The sequence below is a fragment of the Taudactylus pleione genome, unplaced genomic scaffold (genome assembly GCF_031769625.1).
Source record: "Taudactylus pleione unplaced genomic scaffold, aTauple2 ptg001005l, whole genome shotgun sequence".
NCBI classification, from domain to species: domain Eukaryota; kingdom Metazoa; phylum Chordata; class Amphibia; order Anura; family Myobatrachidae; genus Taudactylus; species Taudactylus pleione.
Window position 1 is genome coordinate 915,789 of NW_028285406.1, and position 26,556 is coordinate 942,344.

General features: G+C 49.1%; 1 protein-coding gene across 1 annotated transcript in view; it reads left to right on the forward strand.

Moving 5' to 3' along the window:
• Positions 1-2,707: 2,707 nt before the first annotated feature.
• Positions 2,708-26,556, forward strand: part of LOC148454327 (DENN domain-containing protein 1B-like) — an 87,446-nt gene continuing 63,597 nt past the window's right edge. The window contains exons 1-2 of the mRNA XM_088461033.1: positions 2,708-2,890; positions 17,316-17,380. Coding sequence (XP_088317159.1) covers positions 2,874-2,890; positions 17,316-17,380 — 82 coding nt within the window. The 5' untranslated portion in view covers positions 2,708-2,873. The remainder of the gene's footprint in view (positions 2,891-17,315; positions 17,381-26,556) is intronic.

Below are 26,556 nucleotides of genomic sequence, written 5' to 3' on the forward strand. Positions count from 1 at the left end.
AACGCCCAGCCTTTTTTTTTTATCTCCTTGGGCCCCTCCCTTTATTAAATACAGTAGATGCACCAAGACTTTTTTTTTTTTTTTTTTTTACATCACTTCACTTACCTTATTGACACGGTTCCCCAGCACTGCAGACGCGGCTGCTCCTCTTCATCCGCGGCTCCAACGTCGACCCTGCTCTCCAGCTTACAGTGACAGTCAGACTACAAAACAGTGCGCGCGCGTGACAGCACGCGTGCGCACTGTTTTGGCGTCTGACTGTCACTGTAAGCTGGTGGAGGAGCGGGACCGCTCGGGTCCGCTGCCTCCTCCAGCTCCCTCCTATGATGATGATCCATCCAGGCCGGCGGGCGGTAGCAGCGGCAGCTGGGCCCCCGTCTCTTCAAGGGGATAGTTCAAGCTGCAGGCTCTGCAGTGGAAGCCCCCCCCCCCCGTTCAACCCCCCGTTCAGCCAGAGGCCGGGCCCCCTCCCCCGTTCAGCCAGAGGCCGGGCCCGGGACTCCAGTCCCGGCAGTCCCCCCCTGATGGTGGCCCTGCCTAGAACACATGCAAAGGTATACAGCTCTCCCATCGTATACCACAAGATAAGGGATAACTTTGCAACATTGTCTATTATAAAGATGGGGACTGCACTGAGGAATGTGTAATGTATGTTTGTATGAAGAGTGACCTCAACTACAGTCCTTGGGTTAATTCATTTAGGAGTATATACAGCTAGGCATTAGTCACAGATAAGATAGTGACATTTATACTCAGGCTGGCCGCACAGGTCCGTGGCTAGAGCTGTCGCCAGGGAGGAGTGGGACGGGGAGTTATGTCTCACTGGAATAAGAAGCTGCTGAGGAGCAGTGACACCAATGAGCAGGGACAGGCTATAGATAGACGGAGGCGGCAGCTGATTGTCTGATACAGAGCTCTCCACTAGTGTATGGTGGCTTCTCAGGTGCCGGGAAGAGGTGCCATGTATTGGGTGGCCGTGACGGTACACTCCAGGTACATATTTACAGCCCTAAGTGGGGTGAATATATTGTGGGCAATGGAGGTGGTGCCCCTTCAGTGATGGCGTCCCGGCGGCAGGCGCCTCCATCGTCTCCCATAGTTCTGCCCCTTCAGCTCAGGTGGGACTGAGGCAGCCAGGCCAGAGGCTTGAAAGACCTTACCTGCAGAAAGGATGAAGTCTGAAGAACCAGCTCGTAGACAGACATGAGATCTGCCCCAAAAAGGACTTGAATCCCGCAGAAGACGCTTAGCAGAGGAGCTGAGTCATACTTTGATACTTTGATTGTCAGGGAGACTCCCTGAAATAGTCACACTCTCCCTGACTCCCTGAAGAGTCTATCAATCTCCCCGATTGCACCTTACCCCCATTATGTAGCTGATATATACTTGGGGGAAAAAATAAATCAGAGATCTATACATTCAAATAGTATATTCAGTGCCATTTCCCTGCATTGGTTATAAGGCACAATGATCCCTATGGCTACATGCATTTTCAAATAAGGTTTCTCTTGGACTCGTATATGGGACCCCTTGTAAAGAACAATACATGAGCAAGCCCTGAAAAACATCAGTGTGTTTTCATCAACGTGTAGCTCTGACTGACTGCTTTGGTGCACGTTTACATTTGGATGTAAGTCAGTGTTATGACACGCCCCTCAGATGTAGCAGGGCACGCCCACTTTACCGCCGCGCTCATAGGTGCTGCTTTCACAATCTCCCTGAAATGCTTTTTCAAAAGTAGGCAAGTGTGAGCTGAGTGGGAGAGAACCCCTGTGAGGCCTGTGAGAGCCAGGCTGGAGGCTAGACCTGCAAGGAGCAGGCTGGAGATTGAGAGACTTTGGGGTTTATTTGCTTAACGTCAGGTTCTAAAACCCGGCGCTCCGATCGTGTTTCTGGCCAAAAAAGAGCAATGATTTAACTAGCGAAAAATAGCTAGTAAAATCATTGCCCTTTTAAATTCCAGGCATAAACACGGTCGTAAGCGCTGGGATATAGAACCCAACTCTTACCGTAGTTAATAAACTCCTATGTGTGAGGCTGATTGCAGACTAGCTGCTCATTGATGGAGAGGGCTGAAGTAGTGAGCTTGTGCTCTTAATAGGGGCTAGGCTGTTTATTATTTTCTGTTCATATATGGTGACCTTATAGCATCATTTACTCCTTTAAACCTGGACAAGCAGCGTTTAGACCCTCATTGTGCATCCATTCCAAACACTGTACAACTGGCAATAGTTCTATGTATACAAACATATATATAAATATATATATATATATATATATATATATACACACGCAGGGAAGAAGAGAAAATATGTCAGTGAATAGAGGAAGAAGTGAGATGCAATAGATAAAGTGTTAATGTCTATTGAGCAATAGGGAGAGGGGTCACATTTGACACATATATACTGCATACTGTATTTAGGTAGCATTATTCTCTAGAAACAGGTGACACAGGTGTCTGGCGAACACCCTTCGTTCAGGTTTTTACCTTTCCTCTGTATAAGACACGGCATTTATGTCCAGGCTTTGCATAGGTAAGAACAACTTCAAAGTATTCTGAATTTAAAAGTCATGTCACACAAGACAACTTCCTCTACAAACCCACACAGGAAATCTGACAAGCTGCGCTCACCGCAACTTCGTCTCCAACCTCCACAATCTGCAAACCTGGACCAGCAGTCAGGACCATTGCCCTGGGACCTCTGAGGCAAGAGGGCTCCATGGGAAGGCAGAAGACCTGGCAGCGACACTCCGAGAGAGCTCTTAACTTTGCCATGAACGTGCTAGACATGGACAAGGCCAGACCAGACACAGTGACCATGCAATAAGGCTGCAAGGTTCACACGTCCACAGGAGGCTGTACCGCCAACATCATGGGGTCCCGAATTAAGTAAGAATCTATCATGTACTTTACATTTACTTTTATTCCCTTCTTAACAAGAGCTCACTCACCATCTTCCTCTTTCCCTTTTCTTCAGCTGCTTCCTAGTAAGAGTGCAGCCATTGAGTGTACACTAAATATACGTCTGCATAGAGTTATGTCGTCTCATTATGTACGTAATTATGAAGCACAATGTACCACCAGGACACACAATGGGCTACTTTTTTTGCTGTGCAAAAATACTGTAGCCGTGGCACAGGGAAAAATATATATTTTTTTTGGTTCTGGGGTGCCTCAATTTACAAAGGGGCACCTAGTTTTCCAGCAAAGAACCTGGGTTTGCGGAGCAAAGACTGCAGAGGTGGGAGTTGGGTGGAGTATGGTGTTCCTTGATCTGTATGGAGTAGGTGCAGAGTAGTGCAAAAAAAAAAAGAGATTGCATTTTGGAGGGTGCACCCTTAATGTCCTGCTTGGGCACAGCCATTTCCACAACCAAAATGAGATCTGGGGGTAAATTTACTAAGATGAGAGTTCTATTTAAGAAGTGATGTTGCCCATAGCTATCAATCAGATTCTACTTCTCATCTATCTAGCACCTTCTAGAAGATAATACCTGGAATCTGATTGGTTGCTATGGGCAACATCACTTCTTAATAGAACTCCCATCTTAGTAAATTTACCCCCTCGCCTCGCCCTATTCTGTAATGTGATGCATAACTCCCAACTGTCCCAATTTTGGCGGAACAGTCCAGCTTTTCGGCGGAACAGTCCACCGTTCTCTTGCCCTGCCAGTGGGCCGCAGTGTTCTGTGGGGGATGGGGAAAGAGGGCATAAGGGGAATAGCACACTTAGGGCCTGATTACTTACCAATCACAACTGCAATTACACACGCAAATGGGCGATGGTTGCATTCTGTACATGCGTATGCATCGCAGTGCACGTGCGCAAAAGTCACACCGCGATCGCAGACCCATCACAGAGTGATTGACAGGAAGTGGCTGTTTAGGGGTGGTGACAGGGGGGGGGTAGGCGAAACGCAGGCGTGTTATGAACGCCATTACAGGGGCGTGCATAAATTAGCCACTGCGATGTTATATGCAGCTTGCACTCTCACTGTGTGTGACGAGGTTAGTAATTTCTGAATAAGGCCTGACCTTGTGCAAGTGTGCCTGAGGCTCTGATGGTACTCGATGTTACCGATGGTTTCGCTGATTTGCTAAGTGAAGTGGGCTCCCTTATGTTTGGCTGCGATGGCATAGCGATTGCCAAAAGCATATTTTCGCAGTGGGTCTGCGCGTAATCGCAGCTGCGATTGCATTTCCGATCCGTAACTAATCAGTCCCTTAATGCTGATGTGCAGTGACGGCAGTAACAGGATAGTTCTGTGAGAGGCTTAGGGCACTCCTGCAGCTGTCAGAACGTTGGGCTCGACCCCAGCGTAATGAGGAACTGGGGGCATGACGTGCGCATGTCACGTCTGTGGCAGCACAAACTTGGGAGGTATGATGATGCATTCTGCATGTTTCATTAGGGCCTGAATCAAAGCTAGACGTAGTTTAGATTCGGTCGCAAATGACGATGTTTTTCGGTCAGATCTGCACTGCGCATGTGCTGCGTTGGTCAGTCGCAATGTGTATTAGACTGCAGGGTATTAGACAGCGACCATTTGGCTGAGGTAACGGTGGGGTGGAGACAAAAAAGCAAGTATGGCGTGACCATTTTTTGGGGGGTCACAGCCAGCAACTGCAAATTTGGATGCAGTGCTGCTGGCCCCGATGTCTTACTAGTGACAGACTTTCAGAGCCACCATAGGTTTATTCTGAAATCCAATGGTGGGACCAAAGTTTCCGCAAGTGGCAGATCTAAGAGACCGGCAATGGGCGTCGTCTTCTTTACAAAGATGGCGGCTGCGACTTTAGCATAGCTTCTCAGATCCGCGGCATAAAAAGGCACCTCTGAATCAGGCCCTTAGACAAAAGTGTTATGCGCTGTTATGACCGTGGGCTTTATGTCATAGCCGGTGAGATGCAGGCACGGAATCCCGCAGGCTTATTACATAAGGTCATCCCCATATGTCATCACTTTGATGCAAGAACAACGCGTTTCATCCTTTCCATCAAATGCACTTCATAAGCTTTTTTTTAGATTTTGTAATTGACTCACAAATCCCAAGCTTTGCGCAGCTAAAGTAATCAGAGATCGTTCACAAAAATCGTTATGCAGCTGATCAATTTACTAAGAGAACTAGCGACATTGCAAAAACAAGAGAGCCTGCTTTTTCTCAATGATCTCCAGGGTTCCTGAGATCTCTCAGTCAAATAAAAAATATTTTTTTTGTAAAGAATGCTTATTTGAGACAAGGAGCGTAACTAGACCTTTGTGGGTTGAATAGCAACTTTTCAAATGGGCCCCAAAGTGAATCTAGAGAGACACCTTTCCTTGCAAAAGTTATTCATTTTATGCCCCACAGTAGTGTCCCCCAGATCACAGTATGCCACACAGTGTTCCTTAGACCACAGTATACAACACAGTGCCCCCCAGAACCCAGTATAAAAGTGTCACCAAACTCACAGTATTCCACACAGTGCCCCACAGATCACAGTATGCCACACAGTGTTCCTTAGACCACAGTATACAACACAGTGCCCCCCAGAACCCAGTATAAAAGTGTCACCAAACTCACAGTATTCCACACAGTGCCCCACAGATCACAGTATGCCACACAGTGTTCCTTAGACCACAGTATACCACACAGTGCCCCCCAGATCCCAGTATAACAGTGTCACCAAACTCATAGTATGCAACACAATGTGCACAGATCACAGTATGCCACACAGTGGCCCTGATTCAGAGCCGGACGCTCTGGCAGAGCGCTCGCTCTGAATCAGGGCCGTCCCTTTTCCTTTTTGGAGCGGCCTCCTGGCCGCTCACATAGCTGTGGGTGACCACCCACAGCTATAGCGAGCGGCCAAAATGATGGTCGCGATGGTCAAGACCATCGCGACCATCGGGCTTGCGACGAGACCATGCGATAGGGTCTCGCTGCCGAAAGCCCTGGAGTGCTTTTGGCTCTATCAGAGCCAAAAGCACTCCCACTGACATCACTAGTGATGTCAGTGGGGCCGGCCCCAGACGGTAGGCGTTCCCATGGGAACGCCTCCATCTGGGCAGCCACATCTCCGGCACGCCCACCAAAGGGGGCGTGCTGTCACTCACCATCGACAGCACGCCCCCTTTGGTGCGAGACCCATAACGATGGCTTGGCCGTCGTTATTCGGGTCTCGCGCATACGCACGACGGAGCCGCCTCCGTCGTGCGCATGCGCACTTGGGCAACATCGACCCGCTTGTGAGCACTCAGTGGTAGGGTCTCGCGATGGTCTTGACCATCGCGACCATCTTTTTGGCCGCTCGCATAAGCTGTGGGTGGTCACCCACAGCTAAGCGAGCGGCCAGGAGGCCGCTCCAATTTTAGGTAGGCCGGCCCTGATTCAGAGCGAGCGCTCTGGTCAGAGCGTCCGGCTCTGTATCAGGCTCAGTGTTCCTTAGACCACAGTATACAACACAGTGCCCCACAGATTACAGTATGCAACGCAGTGTTCCTTAGACCACAGTATACAACACAGTGCCCCCAGATCATAGTATGCCACACAGTGGGTCTCATTCAGACCCAGTCGCAAACGCTGATGCACTCGCAACCGGCCCGATGGTTAGCTCTGCGCATGCGCAGCGGCCGCACTGCGCGTGCGTAAGCCCCGGAGTGAGAGAGAAACTCTCTTGCTCCGGAGCGCTCTACAAAAGGGGCGGCTGTCGATGGTGATCGACAGCTCGCCCCGTTTTGTAGGCTGGTCGGGGGGGTGGTTTCCAAAACGCCAGCTCCGTCGTGCGCATGCGCTCTGGGCCACCATCGACCCGGTTGCGAGCGCTCAGCGCTTGTGACCGGGTCTGAATCATGCCCTATGTTCTTTAGATTACAGTATGCAACACAGTGCCCCCCAGATCACAGTATACCAGTGTCCTTAGATTACAGTATACAACATAGTGTCACCGCGGATCACACAGTGGACCTCATTCAGAGTCGGTCGTTGCGGCCGCACGGTCGTATGCAGACGATGTTCGCTAAACTGCGCATGCGTAAAATTTGCAGTGCGCGTGCGCAAACTAGCTGTTACGATCAGAAATTTCTCTCTCCTTGAACACAGCCAGGTTGTTAGTTTGAGTGAGAGAATGAACCATTTGTGGGTGGTAACAGGGGAAGGTGCTTGAAAACGGGGGAGTGGAGATCCGAACGCAGGCGTGCCTGACTATGCGAACGGCGTTTTATGGGAGTGCATAATTAACAAAGTAGTGTCATGGCACATGTGACATGGGAGGTTTGTACACTGACTTGATCGTAGTGCTTAAGAGAGGGTATGGTCAACCTTAAGCTCTACGACCAGCTCCGATGGTTCCCGATGGTCTCGATTAATCCTTATATGCCCGGAGATGACGTGTATTGTGAACGAGAAGGGGGCGTGATTTAGTCTTACAGCCGCATCCTCCCCTCGCTCATCCAGCTAATGATCCCTTCCTAACGACGCAACTTGCGAGCGCTTCATTTGCATATCCGGCCCCTTTTCCCTTACGACCGTGCGGCCGCAACGACCGACTCTGAATGAGGTCCTGTGTCCTGAGGGGGTCATTCAGACCCGCTCGTGAGCGGCAGTACGCTCGCAAGCGGGTCGATGTTCCCCCACTGCGCATGCGCACGACGGAGGGAGCTCCGTCGTGCGCATGCGCGAGACCCGTCGAGCGATGGGCTCTCCATTGCTCCGGGTCTCGCACCAAAGGGGGCGTGCTGTCGATGTTGATTGACAGCACGCCCCCTTTGGTGGGCGTGCCGGGGGCGTGCCTGCCAGACGGAGGCGTTCCCATGGGAACGCCTACCGTCTGAAGCCGGCCCCACTGACATCACTAGTGATGTCAGTGGGAGTGATTTTGACTCTGATAAAGCCAAAATCACTCCAGGGCTTGCGGCAGTGAGACCCTACCGCAGGGTCTCGCCGCAAGCCCGATGGTCGCGATGGTCAAGACTATCGCGACCATCATCATGGACGCTCGCATAAGCTGTGGGTGGTAACCCACAGCTATGCGAGCGTCCAAGAGGCCGCTCCATTTTCAGGGAGGAGGGCCCTGATTCAGAGCGAGCGCTCTGGTCAGAGCGTTCAGCTCTGAATCAGGCCCTTAGACCACAATATACAACACATTGCCCCCAGATCACAGCATGCAACACAGTGTTCCTTAGTTCATTGTATACAACACAGTGCCTGCCAGATCACAGTATACAACACAGTGCCCCCCTTATCACAGTATGTAATACAGTGCCGGTCAGATCACAGGGGGTGATTAAGCAAGGATCGCCATTGCAAAGCTGCACGCAGGCAGCTCTACAATTATGTCCTTGCTATTATGCAAATACAGCAGGAGGTGTATGACATCCCCTGCTGCAATTGCGAAGGTCACAGGCTGGGATCACCATCGCGACCAACGGTGGTCGATGGTCATGATGGTGGATGGCGCCAGACCAACAGCCAGCTGAGTAAGCCTCAGCTTACTCAGGCTGGCCAGCTTGCAAACCCAGAACACTGTGGGCCTCATTCAGACCCGCTCGCAAGCACCTATGCGCTCGCAAGCGGGTCGATGGTGGGGCACTGCGTGCGCATGCCACGTGCGCAAGCCCTGGAGCAAGAGAGAAATTCTCTCACTCCTGGGCTTGCTACAAAAGGGGCGCCCCGTTTTGTAGGCGTGGTTGGGGGGTGGCCAGACAAATGGAGGAATTCCTGTAGGAACGCCTGCCGTTTGTAGGCGGCCCTACTGACATCACCAGTGATGTCAGTAGGGAGCTTCCTGCTCTGTTATAGCAAGAAGCTGCCTGGGGCTTGCGGTAGACGGGACCCTACCGCAAGGGTCTCCTCGCAAGCCCTTGACCATCGCGACCATCAACCTGGCCCCTTGCTAAAGCTGTGGGTGGTCACCCACAGCTTAGCGAGTGGCCAGGAGGCCGGCTCTTTACAGAGAAGTGGCCGCCCTCATTCAGAGCGAGCGTTCGCATTTTGCGAGCGGCTCTGAATGAGGTCCAGTGTCCCTGGGCTTGCCACTCCCAGAAAATGGGGTGGACACGCTCCATTTCAGGGAACGCCGGCCGACCCCGCCCTTGCACCACCCCTTAAATGCCTCTGCCTGCCAATCAGGCAGAGGCATTTGAAGGTCTGCGTGCAACTACACAGGACCCATTCTGCACACTCGCAGATTCCCGATAATTGGGAAACTGCAATCAGCATTGCACTTGCTGAATCAGGCCCCCAATATGCAACACAGTGCCCCCCAGATCACAGTATGCTACACAGTGTTCCTTAGACCTCAGTATACAACACAGTACCTTCCAAATCACAGTATGCAGCAAAATGTCCCTCAGATCCCTGTATGTCACACAATGCAGCTCAGATTACTGTATGCCAAGCAGTGCCCCCTCCAGATAACAGTATGCCACCGTGTCTCCTAGATCACAGTATATCACTCAGTGCCCCCCATAACACAGTATACCACACAGTGCCCCCTGATCATAGTATGCCACACGGTGCCCCTGATCACAGTACACTACAAAATGCCCCCGGTTCACAAAGTGCCCCCCACCACAATATACAACACAATGCCCTCCTAATCACAGTATCCCACACAGTGTTCCTTAGATCACAGTATATAACAGTCTCCCGAGATCAAAGTATGCCACACAGTGCCCCCGAGATCAAAGTATGCCACACAGTGCCCCTGATCACAGTACACTACAAAATGCCCCCAGTTCACAAAGTGCCCCCTTACCACAATATGCCACACAATGCCCTCCTAATCAGTGGGCCTGATTCAGAGCCGGACGCTATTTGCGGATGGTCGTTCTGAAAAAGGGGCCGGATATTTAAATTAAGCGCTCGCTCTTTGTGGTCTGTTGACGCCTCTATGTCTGAACGAGCGAACGAAACATGCGCTCGCTATTTTGTAAAGACGCCCCTTGGCCGCTCGCATCATACGTCATCTCCGCTATTTATTAGATTAATCGAGTACATCGAAAGGCGTATGAACTGCTCGCTATTCTTGTTGTAGCATTTTCCTACCGCAATCATGCGAGCAGTTCAGGCTAAAAGACAACCAAGTGACGTGGTCGCTGCTTTGCTAATTATGCACACCCTTAAAACGCCCGTTTTGACCGTTTGGCACGCCTGCGTTCGGATCTCTACTCCCCGTTTTCAAGCACCTTCCCCTGTTACCACCCACAAACGCCTCATCCTGTCACTCAAATTAGCAGGCATTCGCTATTTTGCGAGCACACGATTTCCGACCGCACTGACTGGTTGGCGCATGCGCATTACAACCCATACGCATGTGCAGATGTGCGAACATCGCTCGGAGCGAACGAGCGGCCGCTTACGAGCGGCTCTGAATCAGGCCCAGTGTTCCTGGATCACAGTATATAACACAGTGCCCCCCTGATTACAGTATGCTACAGTGTCTCCCCAGATGACAGTATGCCACACAGTGCCCCCCAGATGACAGTATGCAACACAGTGCCCCCCAGATAACAGTATGCAGCTCAGTACCCCCAGATACCAGTATGCCACAGTGCTCCCCAAATCACAATATGCAACACAGTGCCCCCCAGATCACAGTATGCCACAGTGTCCCCCCAATCCCTGTATGGAAGATGGAGTCATGGAGGAGGAGGTAGCCACTTGCTGACACAAATTAAGTGTAACTGAAGGTGGAGGGTGTGCGGTCCAAGACCCCACTGCACTGTAGACCCTGCACGCATTGTAAATACACATATGGTGTCACCCCTTATCTCAGTATGCTGCAGTGTCACCCACACAATGCCCCCTGATCACAGTATGACACACAATGCCCCCTGATCACAGTATGACACACAATGCCCCCTGATCACAGTATGACACACAATGCCCCCTAATCACACTACAACACACAATGCCCCCAAGATTACAGTATACAACACAATGCCCCCTGACCACAGTATGACACACAATGCCCCCTGACCACAGTATGACACACAATGCCCCCTGATCACAGTATGACACACAATGCCCCCTGATCACAGTATGACACACAATGCCCCCAAGATTACAGTATACAACACAATGCCCCCTGACCACAGTATGACACACAGTGCCCTACAGATCACAGTTCACCACACAATGCCCCCTGATCACAGTATAACACACAATGCCCCCTGATCACAGTATGACACACAATGCCCCCAAGATTACAGTATACAACACAATGCCCCCTGACCACAGTATGACACACAATGCCCCCTGATCACAGTATGACAGACAATGCCCCCTGATCACAGTATAACACACAATGCCCCCTGATCACAGTATGACACACAATGCCCCCAAGATTACAGTATACAACACAATGCCCCCTGACCACAGTATGACACACAGTGCCCTACAGATCACAGTTGACCACACAATGCCCCCTGATCACAGTATAACACACAATGCCCCCTGATCACAGTATGACACACAATGCCCCCAAGATTACAGTATACAACACAATGCCCCCTGACCACAGTATGACACACAATGTCCCCTGATCACAGTATGACACACAATGCCCCCTGATCACAGTATAACACACAATGCCCCCTGATCACAGTATGACACACAATGCCCCCAAGATTACAGTATACAACACAATGCCCCCTGACCACAGTATGACACACAGTGCCCTACAGATCACAGTTCACCACACAATGCCCCCTGATAACAGTATGACACACAATGCCCCCTGATCACAGTATACAACACAATGCCCCCTGATCACAGTATACAACACAATGCCCCCTGATCACAGTATGCCACACAATGTCCCCCAGATCACAGTATACAACACAATGCCCCCTGATCACAGTATACAACACAATGCCCCCTGATCACAGTATGCCACACAATGTCCCCCAGATCACAGTATACAACACAATGCCCCCTGATCACAGTATGACACACAATACCCCCTGATCACAGTATTCAACACAATTCTCCCCCAAGCTCCACCCTCTTCCCCCCATTCCCCCTTCTATGGACACTGCGGCCCACTGGTAGGACGACAGGACAGTCCCCAAAAAGTGGAAATGTCCCTCCAAAGCAAGATGGTTGGGGGGTGGGGTATGCTCTAGTAGTTTGATCTTTCAGAGCTACAGCAGCCGTCACTGTGCAGGCAGGAGACAACAGGTCCTGCAACTGTAATGGAGGATAACCAATGAGACAAGAGGCAGGGACTGTGCATTATCCCATAAGAGAATGGAGGATAAATCAATCAGAGTGGATGTCGTGCTTCCAGTGAGAGATAGTTAATGTTTAGGGTGCAGGACAACATCACTGGCCCCCAGGATTGATGCATGCTACCTGTGAGAGTCGTAGGGACCTTCCTTCCTGCTTTCTCAGTATGTGTCTAATGTGACCTGGATTAATACTGCTGCAATACCGACCTCAGCACTATTTGATAGGCGCCCTTTTTAATTACTTCATCAGCATGGAGAGAGCTCACCACTGCCCAGGACTCTGGTATTTACATTGTCCAATACAGTTATTTCTTTAATAATAAGTTTTATCCATTTAGCGTAACTGAGATAATCACTCCCACTCAGAATCTAGTCTGTCCATGATAACCATTGCCATTTGCTTTTGTTTATTGTATTGTAGCCTTAATCTACCTGTACATGTACCATATAGTACATGTATAGTACCATAGAGTACATGTACTCTTCTCTGATTGGTCTGATTTAGAGAACTTTTTACTATTTATATTTGCTGACACCCAGCAACAGCCAGCAATCCTTATGAAGTTCTCTTGTGGTGAAACGCGTTAATGGCTTGGCAAATGCTTTCAATTTATATCTCATTCAGGGCCGGCTCGAGGCACGTTCAACCGGTGCGGTCAAACAGGGGCGTCACCCCATAGAGGGCGCACACCTCCCAACATCCCGATTTCAGCCGGACAGTCCCACTTTTTGGGCACTGTCCCGCTGTTCCATTCGTGGGCTGAAGTGTCCCACGGGTGATCGGGAGGTTGGGAACCCCCACCGCCGCACAGCCGGACCCCGGAGAAGCTGAATGGATGCTGCGCATGGCATCCATTCAGTGTAGGGAGAGGGCTGGGGGAAGCCCAGCTAGTGTCGGAGTGCTGGGCTCGCCCCCAGCCTGACATTACACAGGAGGCGTGCCATGCGGGCACGCCCCAAAATAACATCTTGTAGGGGGTGTGGCCTATGATAATTAGACCACACCCCCATTTTCAAAGCCGCACGCGACTAGGGGGCAATTAATACCCAGCCTGCACAGGGCCCGGCTAGCCTGGAGCCGGCCCTGATCTCATTGCACAGAAAATAGTGTTTAGTGATAGTGTTCAAGCCTCTACTACCAGAAAGCCTTTCATTTTAATGCTCTGGTACAGATTTTATATGTTGATCTAAAGCTAGGTACACACTAGACGACTTGCAAATGATGCGATGTTGTCAACGATTTCCCTTTAACTCCTGGGCAAACGATCTAGTGCATACACACTGGGCCTGATTCAGAGCCGGACGCTCTGAACAAGCGCCCGCTCTGAATCAGGACGTATTTTTTTATTATTGTTGCGGCCTCTTGGCCGCTCGCATAGCTGTGGGTTACCACCCACAGCTTATGCGAGCGGCCATTGCAACCATCGGGCTTGCAACGAGACCCTTGTGGTAGGGTCTCATTGCCACAAGCCCAAGAGTGCTTTTGGCTCTAACAGAGCCAAAAGCACTCCCACTGACATCACTTGTGATGTCAGTGGGGCCGGCCCCAGACAGTAGGCGTTCCCATGGGAACGCCTCCGTCTGGGCAGCCACGCCCCCAGCCCGCCCACCAAAGGGGGCGTGCTGTCACTCAACATCGACAGCACGCCCCCTTTGGTACGAGACCCAGAGCGACGGCTTGGCCGTCGCTATCCGGGTCTCGCGCATGCGCACGACGGAGCCGGCTTCGTTGTGCGCATGCGCACTGGACCACCATCGACCCGCTTGCGAGCGCATAGCACTCACGAGCGGGTCTGAATCAGGCCCACTGTGCAATCTACCAAACGACCAAATGATATATCGTGCATCGTTTGGTGGTTAGATCATTAACTATATCATGTAACCATATCGCCTGGTCGTCTGGTAGTGCGTACACACTGCACGATCTGCGGGGAATCGGTGATGAGATCGACAGATCTTCCTGCGTGTAGCGAACATCTGAAGATGCATCGGACAATGCCGCGGGCCTGATTCAGCAAAGATCGCAATTGCAAAGCTGCACGCAGGCTATAGATATATGATGTATGCACGCAGGCTATAGATATATGATGTATGCACGCAGGCTATAGATATATGATGTAATGCACGCAGGGCTATAGATATATATTGTATGCACGCAGGTTATAGATATATGATGTATGCACAGCAGGCTATAGATATGATGCATGCACACAGGCTATAGATATATGATGTATGCACAGCAGGCTATAGATATGATGTATGCACACAGGCTATAGATAAATGATATATACACGCAGGCTATAGATATATGATGTATGCACGCAGGCGGCTTTGCTTAGCGATCCTTGCAATAATGGTAATGCAGCAGGAGGCATCACACCAAGGGCTGTATTCAGAGGCAGCCGTACGGTCTACGACCGCACGGCCGCCTCGATGTTTGTCTAGTGCGCATGCGCACGAGGGAGCCGGCGTGAGACCGCTACGACCGACAGCGCTGGTTGTAGTGGGTCTCTTTCCAAAGGGGGCGAGCTGTCGATGTTGATTGACAGCTCGCCCCGTTTAGAAGGCGGGCCGGGGGGGTGGCAGCCCAAACGGAGGCGTTCCCATGGGAACGCCTACCGTTTGGGGGAGGCTCCACTGACATCACTAGTGATGTCAGTGGAAAGCTTCCGGCTCAGACAGAGCCAGAAGCTCTCCGGGGCTTACGACAAGTGAGACCCTACCCTAGGGTCTCGTCGTAAGCCCTGATGGTCGCGATGGTCTCTGACCATCGCGACCATCACCCGAGCGGTCGTTAGAGCTGTGGGTGTAGACCCACAGCCTAATGACCGCAACAGAGGCAAGTTTCTGAGCGACCGCTTGCATCCTCCGACCGCCTCTGAATGAGGCCCCAAGTCCCGATAATTAAAAGATATACCCCCTAATCTGTTAGCTTTGGACCTGATTCAGAGATGTACGCAAACCCGATGGCTTGCGTACATCTACGATGGTGGATGGACCAAGCATGCCTGTCAAACAGTTTGGGAGCGGGGAGAGGGGTCGTCGCTGTGTAGTGTTCCTGAAAATGGAGGCATGTCATAGAACATAGGGCCCGATTCAGACTCGCTGCAAGGATGCGTTCACACGCAGCCAACTGATTGTTTGCATTCTGCGCATGCGTATGTATCACAATGCGCGTGCACTAACCAGTCCTAGCAATCGGGAAGCGTACGCCCGCTGACCATAGACAGCCCATCAGAATGAGTGACTGGAGAAGCCGTTTGTGGGTGGTGACAGAGGCTGGCCAATGTAAATGGGGGAGTGGAGGTGCATACGCAGGCGTGCCTGAGCGTCTTAACGCCGAGTCAGAGGCGTGCATAATTAACAGGCAGCGTCATAGTACATGTCACCTGATTGTATTTCACACTGAAGCACTCGCAGTACTTGCGGCAGGGTATGGTCAGCCACAAGTGCTGCGTTACCTTCCGATGGTACCCAATGTACCGATGGTCGCATACACTTCCTGGAGATGACGTGCGCAAGTGGGTGTCTTAAAACAGGCTGGTGGGCATCTGCATACACAATGCTATCGCACGCTAAGACATAGTGGGCATGCTAATGTCTTGCCGTGCGATCGCTTGCCTTGCCGAAAATTTGCATACGCCATCTAGCGTGTGAACGCATCTAGCGAGCGGGTCTGAATAAAGCCCTTAGGACATAGAAACTATATCCGTCTATTCGTTTGCTGGTGTTGTAATATTTGTATTTTTTATTGCGTTTGATATATTATATGTAAATAAGTATGTGAATAAATACTGACCTTTAATTGCCTGTTTATATGACCCAGAATATTATATGAAGCGAAATGCGTCGGCCTAGTTGAGATCTCAGAAAGTTTGAACCCACTGGGGAGATCACATTATATACTGTATAACATTTGGGAGGGGGTAAAACAGGACAAACGCCTGGGGTACAAGGCCTCTGCAGATATTTGTTTTGCTTTTTATGAAAAAGGCTTCACTTTTACATTATCAGTAGCTGCTGCCCATCTAACTTAATTCTTCTAAACACAAAGGGTACCTCTCTGTTTTTTCCCCAGGATCCTCATACTTTGGGATATGGGCCTGTTTCAGACCCGCTCGCGAGCGCTGAGCTGGTCGATGTTGTGCAAGTGCGCATGCGCACAACGGAGGCTGCAATCAGTCGCTCCGGGTCTCGCTACAAAGGGGGCGTGCTGTCGATGGTGAGTGACAGCACGCCCCCTTTGGTGGGCGTGCCGGGGGTGTGGCTGCCCAGACGGAGGCGTTCCCATGGGAACGCCTACCGTCTGGGGCCGGCCCCACTGACATCACTAGTGATGTCAGTGGGAGTGCTTTTGGCTCTGATATAGCCAAAAGCACTGCAGGGCTTGCGGCAGACGAGACCCTACCGCAAGGGTCTCTTCGCAAGCCCGATGGTCGCGATGGTCTTGACCATCGTGACCATCATCATGGACGCTCACATAAGCTGTGGGTAGTAACCCACAGCTATGCGAGTGTCCAGGAGGACGCACAAAAAAACGCCCTGATTCAGAGCGGGCGCTCGTTCAGAGCGTCCGGCTCTGAATCAGGCCCAATATTTACTAAAGTGAGAGTTTTTAGAAGTGGAGATGTTGCCCATAGCAACCAATCACATTCTAGTTATCATCTTCTAGAAAGTGTTATTTAAAAGTTAAGTAGAATCTGATTGGTTGCTATGGGCAACATCTTCACATCTAAAAACTCTCACTTTAGTAAAAATACCCCTTTGAGTCTCCCCTGCTACCTGTTTTCTATGCTGGCATGAAAGGAAGGATCAGCAAAGTATGCAATGCAGTCATCAATGGCCCAGTAAACAGATAACTGCAGTGGACAAAGTGGCTACATTAACAAAATAATGTGCAGAGCCGGTTTGAGCAATAGGACTGTACAACATTGGTAGAAATGGGGCGGGCAGCGTAGATTGTCATTAAGCCATGCAATAAATGTGGCACTTGGGCTATGCAATGTTTAGGGCTGGCAATGGTTTGATGTGTGTGTATGTCATCTCACATAACTACAGGCATGTACCACGTGTTTCTCATACACTTTGTGCTCTATTGCAGAGAGAACCCAGAAAGGATATTTGAAGGATACTTTGAGGTTGTGTGTCCTACATCTATGGATGAAGGTAAGTTCCTTACAGTCCTTTTATTTCCTTGCAGTTTACACCCCTATAATACTATGAGCCGTATCCAATTAGAGCGGATCCGCGATACTTTTCCGCCTCCCAGACTTTTCGCCTACATCGCGTCTTTTGTAGGCGGAAAAGTATCGCGGCCGTGCCCGCTTTACCCCGTATTCAATATGGAAGTACGCGAAAACGGGACCCGGCAAAACTTGAACAGGCAGAAAGTACTGTCAGATTTGGGGAAATCAGCTGACACCCCCCCAAAAGATGCTCTGACATGGGGGTTCCCTATGGTACCCCCCGATTTGGCTTGCTGAAGGTATTTGGTGTTTTTAAACTGGCTCAATAGCTGCTACATTTTTCTATACGTGGTGAAAAATAGTATTCAGGAGTATTTTTTCCAGAAAATAACTTATCCCAGCAAATTTGGGGTACTTGAAAATGGGGGCCAGCATATTTAAAAGTTGCTAAAGTTCAGTTGAAAAATCATGAAAAATCCACCTGCCGCAAGCCCCTGCAATCAAAGAAACATTTGGGGCATACTAGGGGACCCCCCAGAGTCAAGTTCGCTAGTTTTTAACTTTGTCCCCCAACATTTTTTTTTAACACCCCCAAATTCAAAGTGATTTTTTGGGGTGTCCTTAAGTGTATTTTTTAAAAATTTTTGACACAGATTACCTTTGGGGGACTGTCTGAAGGCTACAGGGGGATTCCCGCAACGTTGCACCCCAAAACCCCAATTCTGCACTTTTTTCCGCCTCCCATTCATAGGCGATACTTTACCGCCTAATACATTGCATTGGCTTTCCGCCTAGGCGAAAAGTCTTCCGAATTGAATACGGAGTAAAATCCAAACAGGCGAAAATGACGTCATCGGCGAAAAGTTTTCGCCAAAAACACACGAAAACGGCTTTTCGCTCCAAATTGAATACGGCTCTATGTCCGCGATTCAATTCAATGCGATGCTGAATAGCCCCGGGAGGGAGCTCCTGGAGTTATTCAATTCACCGCGCTGTTTGGACCGATGAAAGGATTTCTTCTCGCACCTTCCTGAGGCTGAGCGCGGCGCTAACTAAACACCCAGGTTAAGTCGCGAGAATCGTCATTCTCCAACTTAACGGCGCGCTGAATTGAATAGCTCTGGGAGCTCCCTCCAGCGTCTATTCGGCATCGTGTTGAATTGAATCGCGGCCTATATTTTTCTGCGTATACTGTGACAGAGAACGATGCATTTTTAGGTCATATTTCTCTGTTGCAGAAACATATTAAAATAGTTTTGTTTTTATCTTTATCTTATAATGATCTAACTGCAGCGGCGTCACTTATGTTGGTGTCACCCAGTACACTACTGTGGTCTCCTTGCACGCGTCAAAGGCCTGCGCACGTGATAGGGGGCGTAGCCTCGTGTCCGCAATGCCACGTCCCCTGGTGTATGACGTTTTGGGGGAGTGACTGCTTGTCCAGCCCTCATTCTGGGCAGCCCCCAGCCTCTCTAGACTCCCGCCACAGTGTGGATAATGCGCACATGCGTATTTCCTAAATCGCCGATGCTCAGTGACGCCATCCGAGGGGGTGACACCAAAATAGCAGTGCAGCATTCACTACTTTAGTGTCACCCCCTCGGATGGTGTCACCCAGTGTGGTCCACATACCCCTATCGATGCCACAGTCTAACTGTGAAAAGCATGCATGGCTCTCTATGTAATGGAATGTGTTTTCAAGTTAAAAATCGCAAAGCTTGTTTTAGCAGGTTCTCCCTAGTTATGTACAGAACATGTGGTGTCTTGAAATGCTAAAATAACTGGCACTTGTCATTCAGACAAACCCTACCACACCACACACCTCTAATTGACTCTGGAGGAGATGTACCAAGCCATGGAGAGAGTTAATGTAGAGAAGTTGCCCAAAGCAACTATTCGGCTTCTAACTGTCGCTTATCTAACACAGTCATTGAAATAACAGTTAGGAGCTGATCGGTTGCTTTGGGCATAACTGCATATATATATATATTATATATATATATATATATATATATATATATATATATATATTAGGGGTGAGCGTGTTCGGATTTCTGAAATCCGAACCCCCCCGAGCCCCCCCGATCCGAGGCCGATCCGAGTCAGGCTCGACTTTTCCCGCCTGAGTCGGATCTGAAATCGAGGCAAAACGTCATCATCCCGCCTTCCGGGTCTCGCGGGTTTTGGATCCTATATAAGGTACCCGCGTCGGTGCCATTTTCTCACTCGGCTGTAGACAGTGAAGAGGGAGGGTGGGAGTTAGGGCTGGCTGGGCTCTGTAGTGTAGTGTAGTGTAGTGCAGTGTAGTGTTGTGCTGTGCTTTGCTGCGCTGTGCTGCTGTTATCCATAGGGGCTGTGTCCACTCCTTCAAAGTCCATAGGGGCTGGCTGGACTGTTATACAGTCAGTTGTCCATAGGGGCTGTGTCCACTCCAAAGTCCTGTGCAGTGTCCCAGTCCTAAAGGGGTGCTGTAGTGTTGTCCAGGGGGTGCTCTGTCCATCAGGGGTGCTCCCTCCAAGTGCAAAAAAAATAAATATTTTTTCTGTGTTTGTGAATTGTGTGCACTGTGGCTGCACGTGCATCAACAAAGGAGCAGCGCCAACCATGCGCCTGTGTCCCATAAGTAAAGGGCCAGCTGGCTTGTCCGTTAAAGGGTGCTGTAACCCCCAAAGTACACTCCAAACAAAATAAAAAAATATTTTCAGTGTTTGTGAATTGTGTGCGCAGTAGCCGCACGTGCATCAACAAAGTAGTGCAAAGCGTGCGCCAGTGTCCCATAAGTAAAGGGCCGGCTGGCTTGTCCGTTAAAGGGTGCTGTAAACCCCAAAGTACACTCCAAACAAAATAAAAAAATATTTTCAGTGTTTGTGAATTGTGTGTGCAGTAGCCGCACGTGCATCAACAAAGTAGTGCCAAGCGTGCGTCTGTGTCATAAGTAAAGGGCCGACTGGCTTGACCGTTAAAGGGTGCTGTAACCCCCAAAGTACACTCCAAACAAAATAAAAAAATATTTTCTGTTTGTGAATTGTGTGTGCAGTAGCCGCACGTGCATCAACAAAGTAGTGCCAAGCGTGCACCTGTGTCATAAGTAAAGGGCCAGCTGGCTTGACCGTTAAAGGGTGCTGTAACCCCCAAAGTACACTCCAAACAAAATAAAAAAATATTTTCTGTGTTTGTGAATTGTGTGCGCAGTAGCTGCACGTGCATCAACAAAGTAGTGCCAAGCGTGCGCCTGTGTCCCATAAGTAAAGGGCCGGCTGGCTTGTCCACTAAAGGGTGCTGTAACCCCCAAAGTACACTCCAAACAAAATAAAAAAAATATTTTCTGTGTTTGTGAATTGTGTGCGCAGTAGCCGCACGTGCATCAACAAAGTAGTGCCAAGCGTGCGCCTGTGTCATAAGTAAAGGGCCGGCTGGCTTGACTGTTAAAGGGTGCTGTAACCCCCAAAGTACACTCCAAACAAAATAAAAAATATTTTCTGTGTTTGTGAATTGTGTGCGCAGTAGCCGCATGTGCATCAACAAAGTAATGCAAAGCGTGCGCCTGTGTCCCATAAGTAAAGGGTCGGCTGGCTTGTCCGTTAAAGGGTGCTGTAACCCCCAAAGTACACTCCAAACAAAATAAAAAAATATTTTCTGTGTTTGTGAATTGTGTGTGCAGTAGCCGCACGTGCATCAACAAAGTAGTGCCAAGCGTGCGCCTGTGTCATAAGTAAAGGGCCGGCTGACTTGACCGTTAAAGGGTGCTGTAACCCCCAAAGTACACTCCAAACAAAATAAAAAAATATTTTCTGTGTTTGTGATTTGTGTGTGCAGTAGCCGCACGTGCATCAACAAAGTAGTGCCAAGCGTGCGCCTGTGTCATAAGTAAAGGGCCAGCTGGCTTGACCGTTAAAGGGTGCTGTAACCCCCAAAGTACACTCCAAACAAAATAAAAAAAATATTTTCTGTGTTTGTGAATTGTGTGCGCAGTAGCCGCACGTGCATCAACAAAGTAGTGCCAAGCGTGCGCCTGTGTCATAAGTAAAGGGCCAGCTGGCTTGTCCGTTAAAGGGTGCTGTAACCCCCAAAGTACACTCCAAACAAAATAAAAAAATATTTTCTGTGTTTGTGAATTGTGTGTGCAGTAGCCGCACGTGCATCAACAAAGTAGTGCCAAGCGTGCGCCTGTGTCATAAGTAAAGGGCCGGCTGGCTTGACCTTTAAAGGGTGCTGTAACCCCCAAAGTACACTCCAAACAAAATAAAAAAATATTTTCTGTGTTTGTGAATTGTGTGCGCAGTAGCCGCACGTGCATCAACAAAGTAGTGCCAAGCGTGCGCCTGTGTCATAAGTAAAGGGCCGGCTGGCTTGTCCGTTAAAGGGTGCTGTAACCCCCAAAGTACACTCCAAACAAAATAAAAAAATATTTTCTGTGTTTGTGAATTGTGTGCGCAGTAGCCGCACGTGCATCAACAAAGTAGTGCCAAGCATGCGCCTGTGTCATAAGTAAAGGGCCGGCTGGCTTGACCGTTAAAGGGTGCTCTAACCCCAAAAAAGTACACTCCAAACAAAATAAAAAAATATTTTCTGTGTTTGTGAATTGTGTGCGCAGTAGCCGCACGTGCATCAACAAAGTAGTGCCAAGCGTGCGCCTGTGTCATAAGTAAAGGGCCGGCTGGCTTGTCCGTTAAAGGGTGCTGTAACCCCCAAAGTACACTCCAAACAAAATAAAAAAATATTTTCTGTGTTTGTGAATTGTGTGCGCAGTAGCCGCACGTGCATCAACAAAGTAGTGCCAAGCGTGTGCCTGTGTCATAAGTAAAGGGTCGGCTGGCTTGACCGTTAAAGGGTGCTGTGTCCCCCAAAGTACACTCCAAACAAAATAAAAAAATATTTTCTGTGTTTGTGAATTGTGTGCGCAGTAGCTGCACGTGCATCAACAAAGTAGTGCCAAGCGTGCGCCTGTGTCCCATAAGTAAAGGGCCAGCTGGCTTGTCCACTAAAGGGTGCTGTAACCCCCAAAGTACACTCCAAACAAAATAAAACAAATATTTTCTGTGTTTGTGAATTGTGTGCGCAGTAGCCGCACGTGCATCAACAAAGTAGTGCCAAGCGTGCGCCTGTGTCATAAGTAAAGGGCCGGCTGGCTTGTCCGTTAAAGGGTGCTGTAACCCCCAAAGTACACTCCAAACAAAATAAAAAAATATTTTCTGTGTTTGTGAATTGTGTGTGCAGTAGCCGCACGTGCATCAACAAAGTAGTGCCAAGCGTGCGCCTGTGTCATAAGTAAAGGGCCGGCTGGCTTGACCTTTAAAGGGTGCTGTAACCCCCAAAGTACACTCCAAACAAAATAAAAAAATATTTTCTGTGTTTGTGAATTGTGTGCGCAGTAGCCGCACGTGCATCAACAAAGTAGTGCCAAGCGTGCGCCTGTGTCATAAGTAAAGGGCCGGCTGGCTTGTCCGTTAAAGGGTGCTGTAACCCCCAAAGTACACTCCAAACAAAATAAAAAAATATTTTCTGTGTTTGTGAATTGTGTGCGCAGTAGCCGCACGTGCATCAACAAAGTAGTGCCAAGCGTGCGCCTGTGTCCCATAAGTAAAGGGCCGGCTGGCTTGTCCACTAAAGGGTGCTGTAACCCCCAAAGTACACTCCAAACAAAATAAAAAAAATATTTTCTGTGTTTGTGAATTGTGTGCGCAGTAGCCGCACGTGCATCAACAAAGTAGTGCCAAGCGTGCGCCTGTGTCATAAGTAAAGGGCCGGCTGGCTTGACTGTTAAAGGGTGCTGTAACCCCCAAAGTACACTCCAAACAAAATAAAAAATATTTTCTGTGTTTGTGAATTGTGTGCGCAGTAGCCGCATGTGCATCAACAAAGTAGTGCAAAGCGTGCGCCTGTGTCCCATAAGTAAAGGGTCGGCTGGCTTGTCCGTTAAAGGGTGCTGTAACCCCCAAAGTACACTCCAAACAAAATAAAAAAATATTTTCTGTGTTTGTGAATTGTGTGTGCAGTAGCCGCACGTGCATCAACAAAGTAGTGCCAAGCGTGCGCCTGTGTCATAAGTAAAGGGCCGGCTGGCTTGACCGTTAAAGGGTGCTGTAACCCCCAAAGTACACTCCAAACAAAATAAAAAAATATTTTCTGTGTTTGTGATTTGTGTGTGCAGTAGCCGCACGTGCATCAACAAAGTAGTGCCAAGCGTGCGCCTGTGTCATAAGTAAAGGGCCAGCTGGCTTGACCGTTAAAGGGTGCTGTAACCCCCAAAGTACACTCCAAACAAAATAAAAAAAATATTTTCTGTGTTTGTGAATTGTGTGCGCAGTAGCCGCACGTGCATCAACAAAGTAGTGCCAAGCGTGCGCCTGTGTCATAAGTAAAGGGCCGGCTGGCTTGTCCGTTAAAGGGTGCTGTAACCCCCAAAGTACACTCCAAACAAAATAAAAAAATATTTTCTGTGTTTGTGAATTGTGTGTGCAGTAGCCGCACGTGCATCAACAAAGTAGTGCCAAGCGTGCGCCTGTGTCATAAGTAAAGGGCCGGCTGGCTTGACCTTTAAAGGGTGCTGTAACCCCCAAAGTACACTCCAAACAAAATAAAAAAATATTTTCTGTGTTTGTGAATTGTGTGCGCAGTAGCCGCACGTGCATCAACAAAGTAGTGCCAAGCGTGCGCCTGTGTCATAAGTAAAGGGCCGGCTGGCTTGTCCGTTAAAGGGTGCTGTAACCCCCAAAGTACACTCCAAACAAAATAAAAAAATATTTTCTGTGTTTGTGAATTGTGTGCGCAGTAGCCGCACGTGCATCAACAAAGTAGTGCCAAGCATGCGCCTGTGTCATAAGTAAAGGGCCGGCTGGCTTGACCGTTAAAGGGTGCTCTAGCCCCAAAAAAGTACACTCCAAACAAAATAAAAAAATATTTTCTGTGTTTGTGAATTGTGTGTGCAATAGCCGCACGTGCATCAACAAAGTAGTGCCAAGCGTGTGCCTGTGTCATAAGTAAAGGGTCGGCTGGCTTGACCGTTAAAGGGTGCTGTGTCCCCCAAAGTACACTCCAAACAAAATAAAAAAATATTTTCTGTGTTTGTGAATTGTGTGCGCTGTGGCTGCACGTGCATCAACAAAGGAGCAGTGCCAAGCATGCGCCTGTGTCCCATAAGTAAAAGGCCGGTTGGCTTGTCCGTTAAAGGGTGCTGTAACCCCCAAAGTACACTCCAAACAAAATAAAAAAATATTTTCTGTGTTTGTGAATTGTGTGCGCAGTAGCTGCACGTGCATCAACAAAGTAGTGCCAAGCGTGCGCCTGTGTCCCATAAGTAAAGGGCCGGCTGGCTTGTCCACTAAACGGTGCTGTAACCCCCAAAGTACACTCCAAACAAAATAAAAAAAATATTTTCTGTGTTTGTGAATTGTGTGCGCAGTAGCCGCACGTGCATCAACAAAGTAGTGCCAAGCGTGCGCCTGTGTCATAAGTAAAGGGCCGGCTGGCTTGACTGTTAAAGGGTGCTGTAACCCCCATAGTACACTCCAAACAAAATAAAAAATATTTTCTGTGTTTGTGAATTGTGTGCGCAGTAGCCGCATGTGCATCAACAAAGTAGTGCATAGCGTGCGCCTGTGTCCCATAAGTAAAGGGTCAGCTGGCTTGTCCGTTAAAGGGTGCTGTAACCCCCAAAGTACACTCCAAACAAAATAAAAAAATATTTTCTGTGTTTGTGAATTGTGTGTGCAGTAGCCGCACGTGCATCAACAAAGTAGTGCCAAGCGTGCGCCTGTGTCATAAGTAAAGGGCCGGCTGGCTTGACCGTTAAAGGGTGCTGTAACCCCCAAAGTACACTCCAAACAAAATAAAAAAATATTTTCTGTGTTTGTGATTTGTGTGTGCAGTAGCCGCACGTGCATCAACAAAGTAGTGCCAAGCGTGCGCCTGTGTCATAAGTAAAGGGCCAGCTGGATTGACCATTAAAGGGTGCTGTAACCCCCAAAGTACACTCCAAACAAAATAAAAAAATATTTTCTGTGTTTGTGAATTGTGTGCGCAGTAGCCGCACGTGCATCAACAAAGTAGTGCCAAGCGTGCGCCTGTGTCCCATAAGTAAAGGGCCAGCTGGCTTGTCCACTAAAGGGTGCTGTAACCCCCAAAGTACACTCCAAACAAAATAAAAAAAATATTTTCTGTGTTTGTGAATTGTGTGCGCAGTAGCCACACGTGCATTAACAAAGTAGTGCCAAGCGTGCGCCTGTGTCATAAGTAAAGGGCTGGCTGGCTTGTCCGTTAAAGGGTGCTGTAACCCCCAAAGTACACTCCAAACAAAATAAAAAAATTTTTTCTGTGTTTGTGAATTGTGTGTGCAGTAGCCGCACGTGCATCAACAAAGTAGTGCCAAGCGTGCGCCTGTGTCATAAGTAAAGGGCCGGCTGGCTTGACCTTTAAAGGGTGCTGTAACCCCCAAAGTACACTCCAAACAAAATAAAAAAATATTTTCTGTGTTTGTGAATTGTGTGCGCAGTAGCCGCACGGGCATCAACAAAGTAGTGCCAAGCGTGCGCCTGTGTCATAAGTAAAGGGCCGGCTGGCTTGTCCATTAAAGGGTGCTGTAACCCCCAAAGTACACTCCAAACAAAATAAAAAAATATTTTCTGTGTTTGTGAATTGTGTGTGCAGTAGCCGCACGTGCATCAACAAAGTAGTGCCAAGCGTGCGCCTGTGTCATAAGTAAAGGGCCAGCTGGCTTGACCTTTAAAGGGTGCTGTAACCCCCAAAGTACACTCCAAACAAAATAAAAAAATATTTTCTGTGTTTGTGAATTGTGTGCGCAGTAGCCGCACGGGCATCAACAAAGTAGTGCCAAGCGTGCGCCTGTGTCATAAGTAAAGGGTCGGCTGGCTTGTCCGTTAAAGGGTGCTGTAACCCCCAAAGTACACTCCAAACAAAATAAAAAAATATTTTCTGTGTTTGTGAATTGTGTGCGCAGTAGCCGCACGTGCATCAACAAAGTAGTGCCAAGCATGCGCCTGTGTCATAAGTAAAGGGCCGGCTGGCTTGACCGTTAAAGGGTGCTGTAACCCCAAAAAAGTACACTCCAAACAAAATAAAAAATATTTTCTGTGTTTGTGAATTGTGTGTGCAATAGCCGCACGTGCATCAACAAAGTAGTGCCAAGCGTGTGCCTGT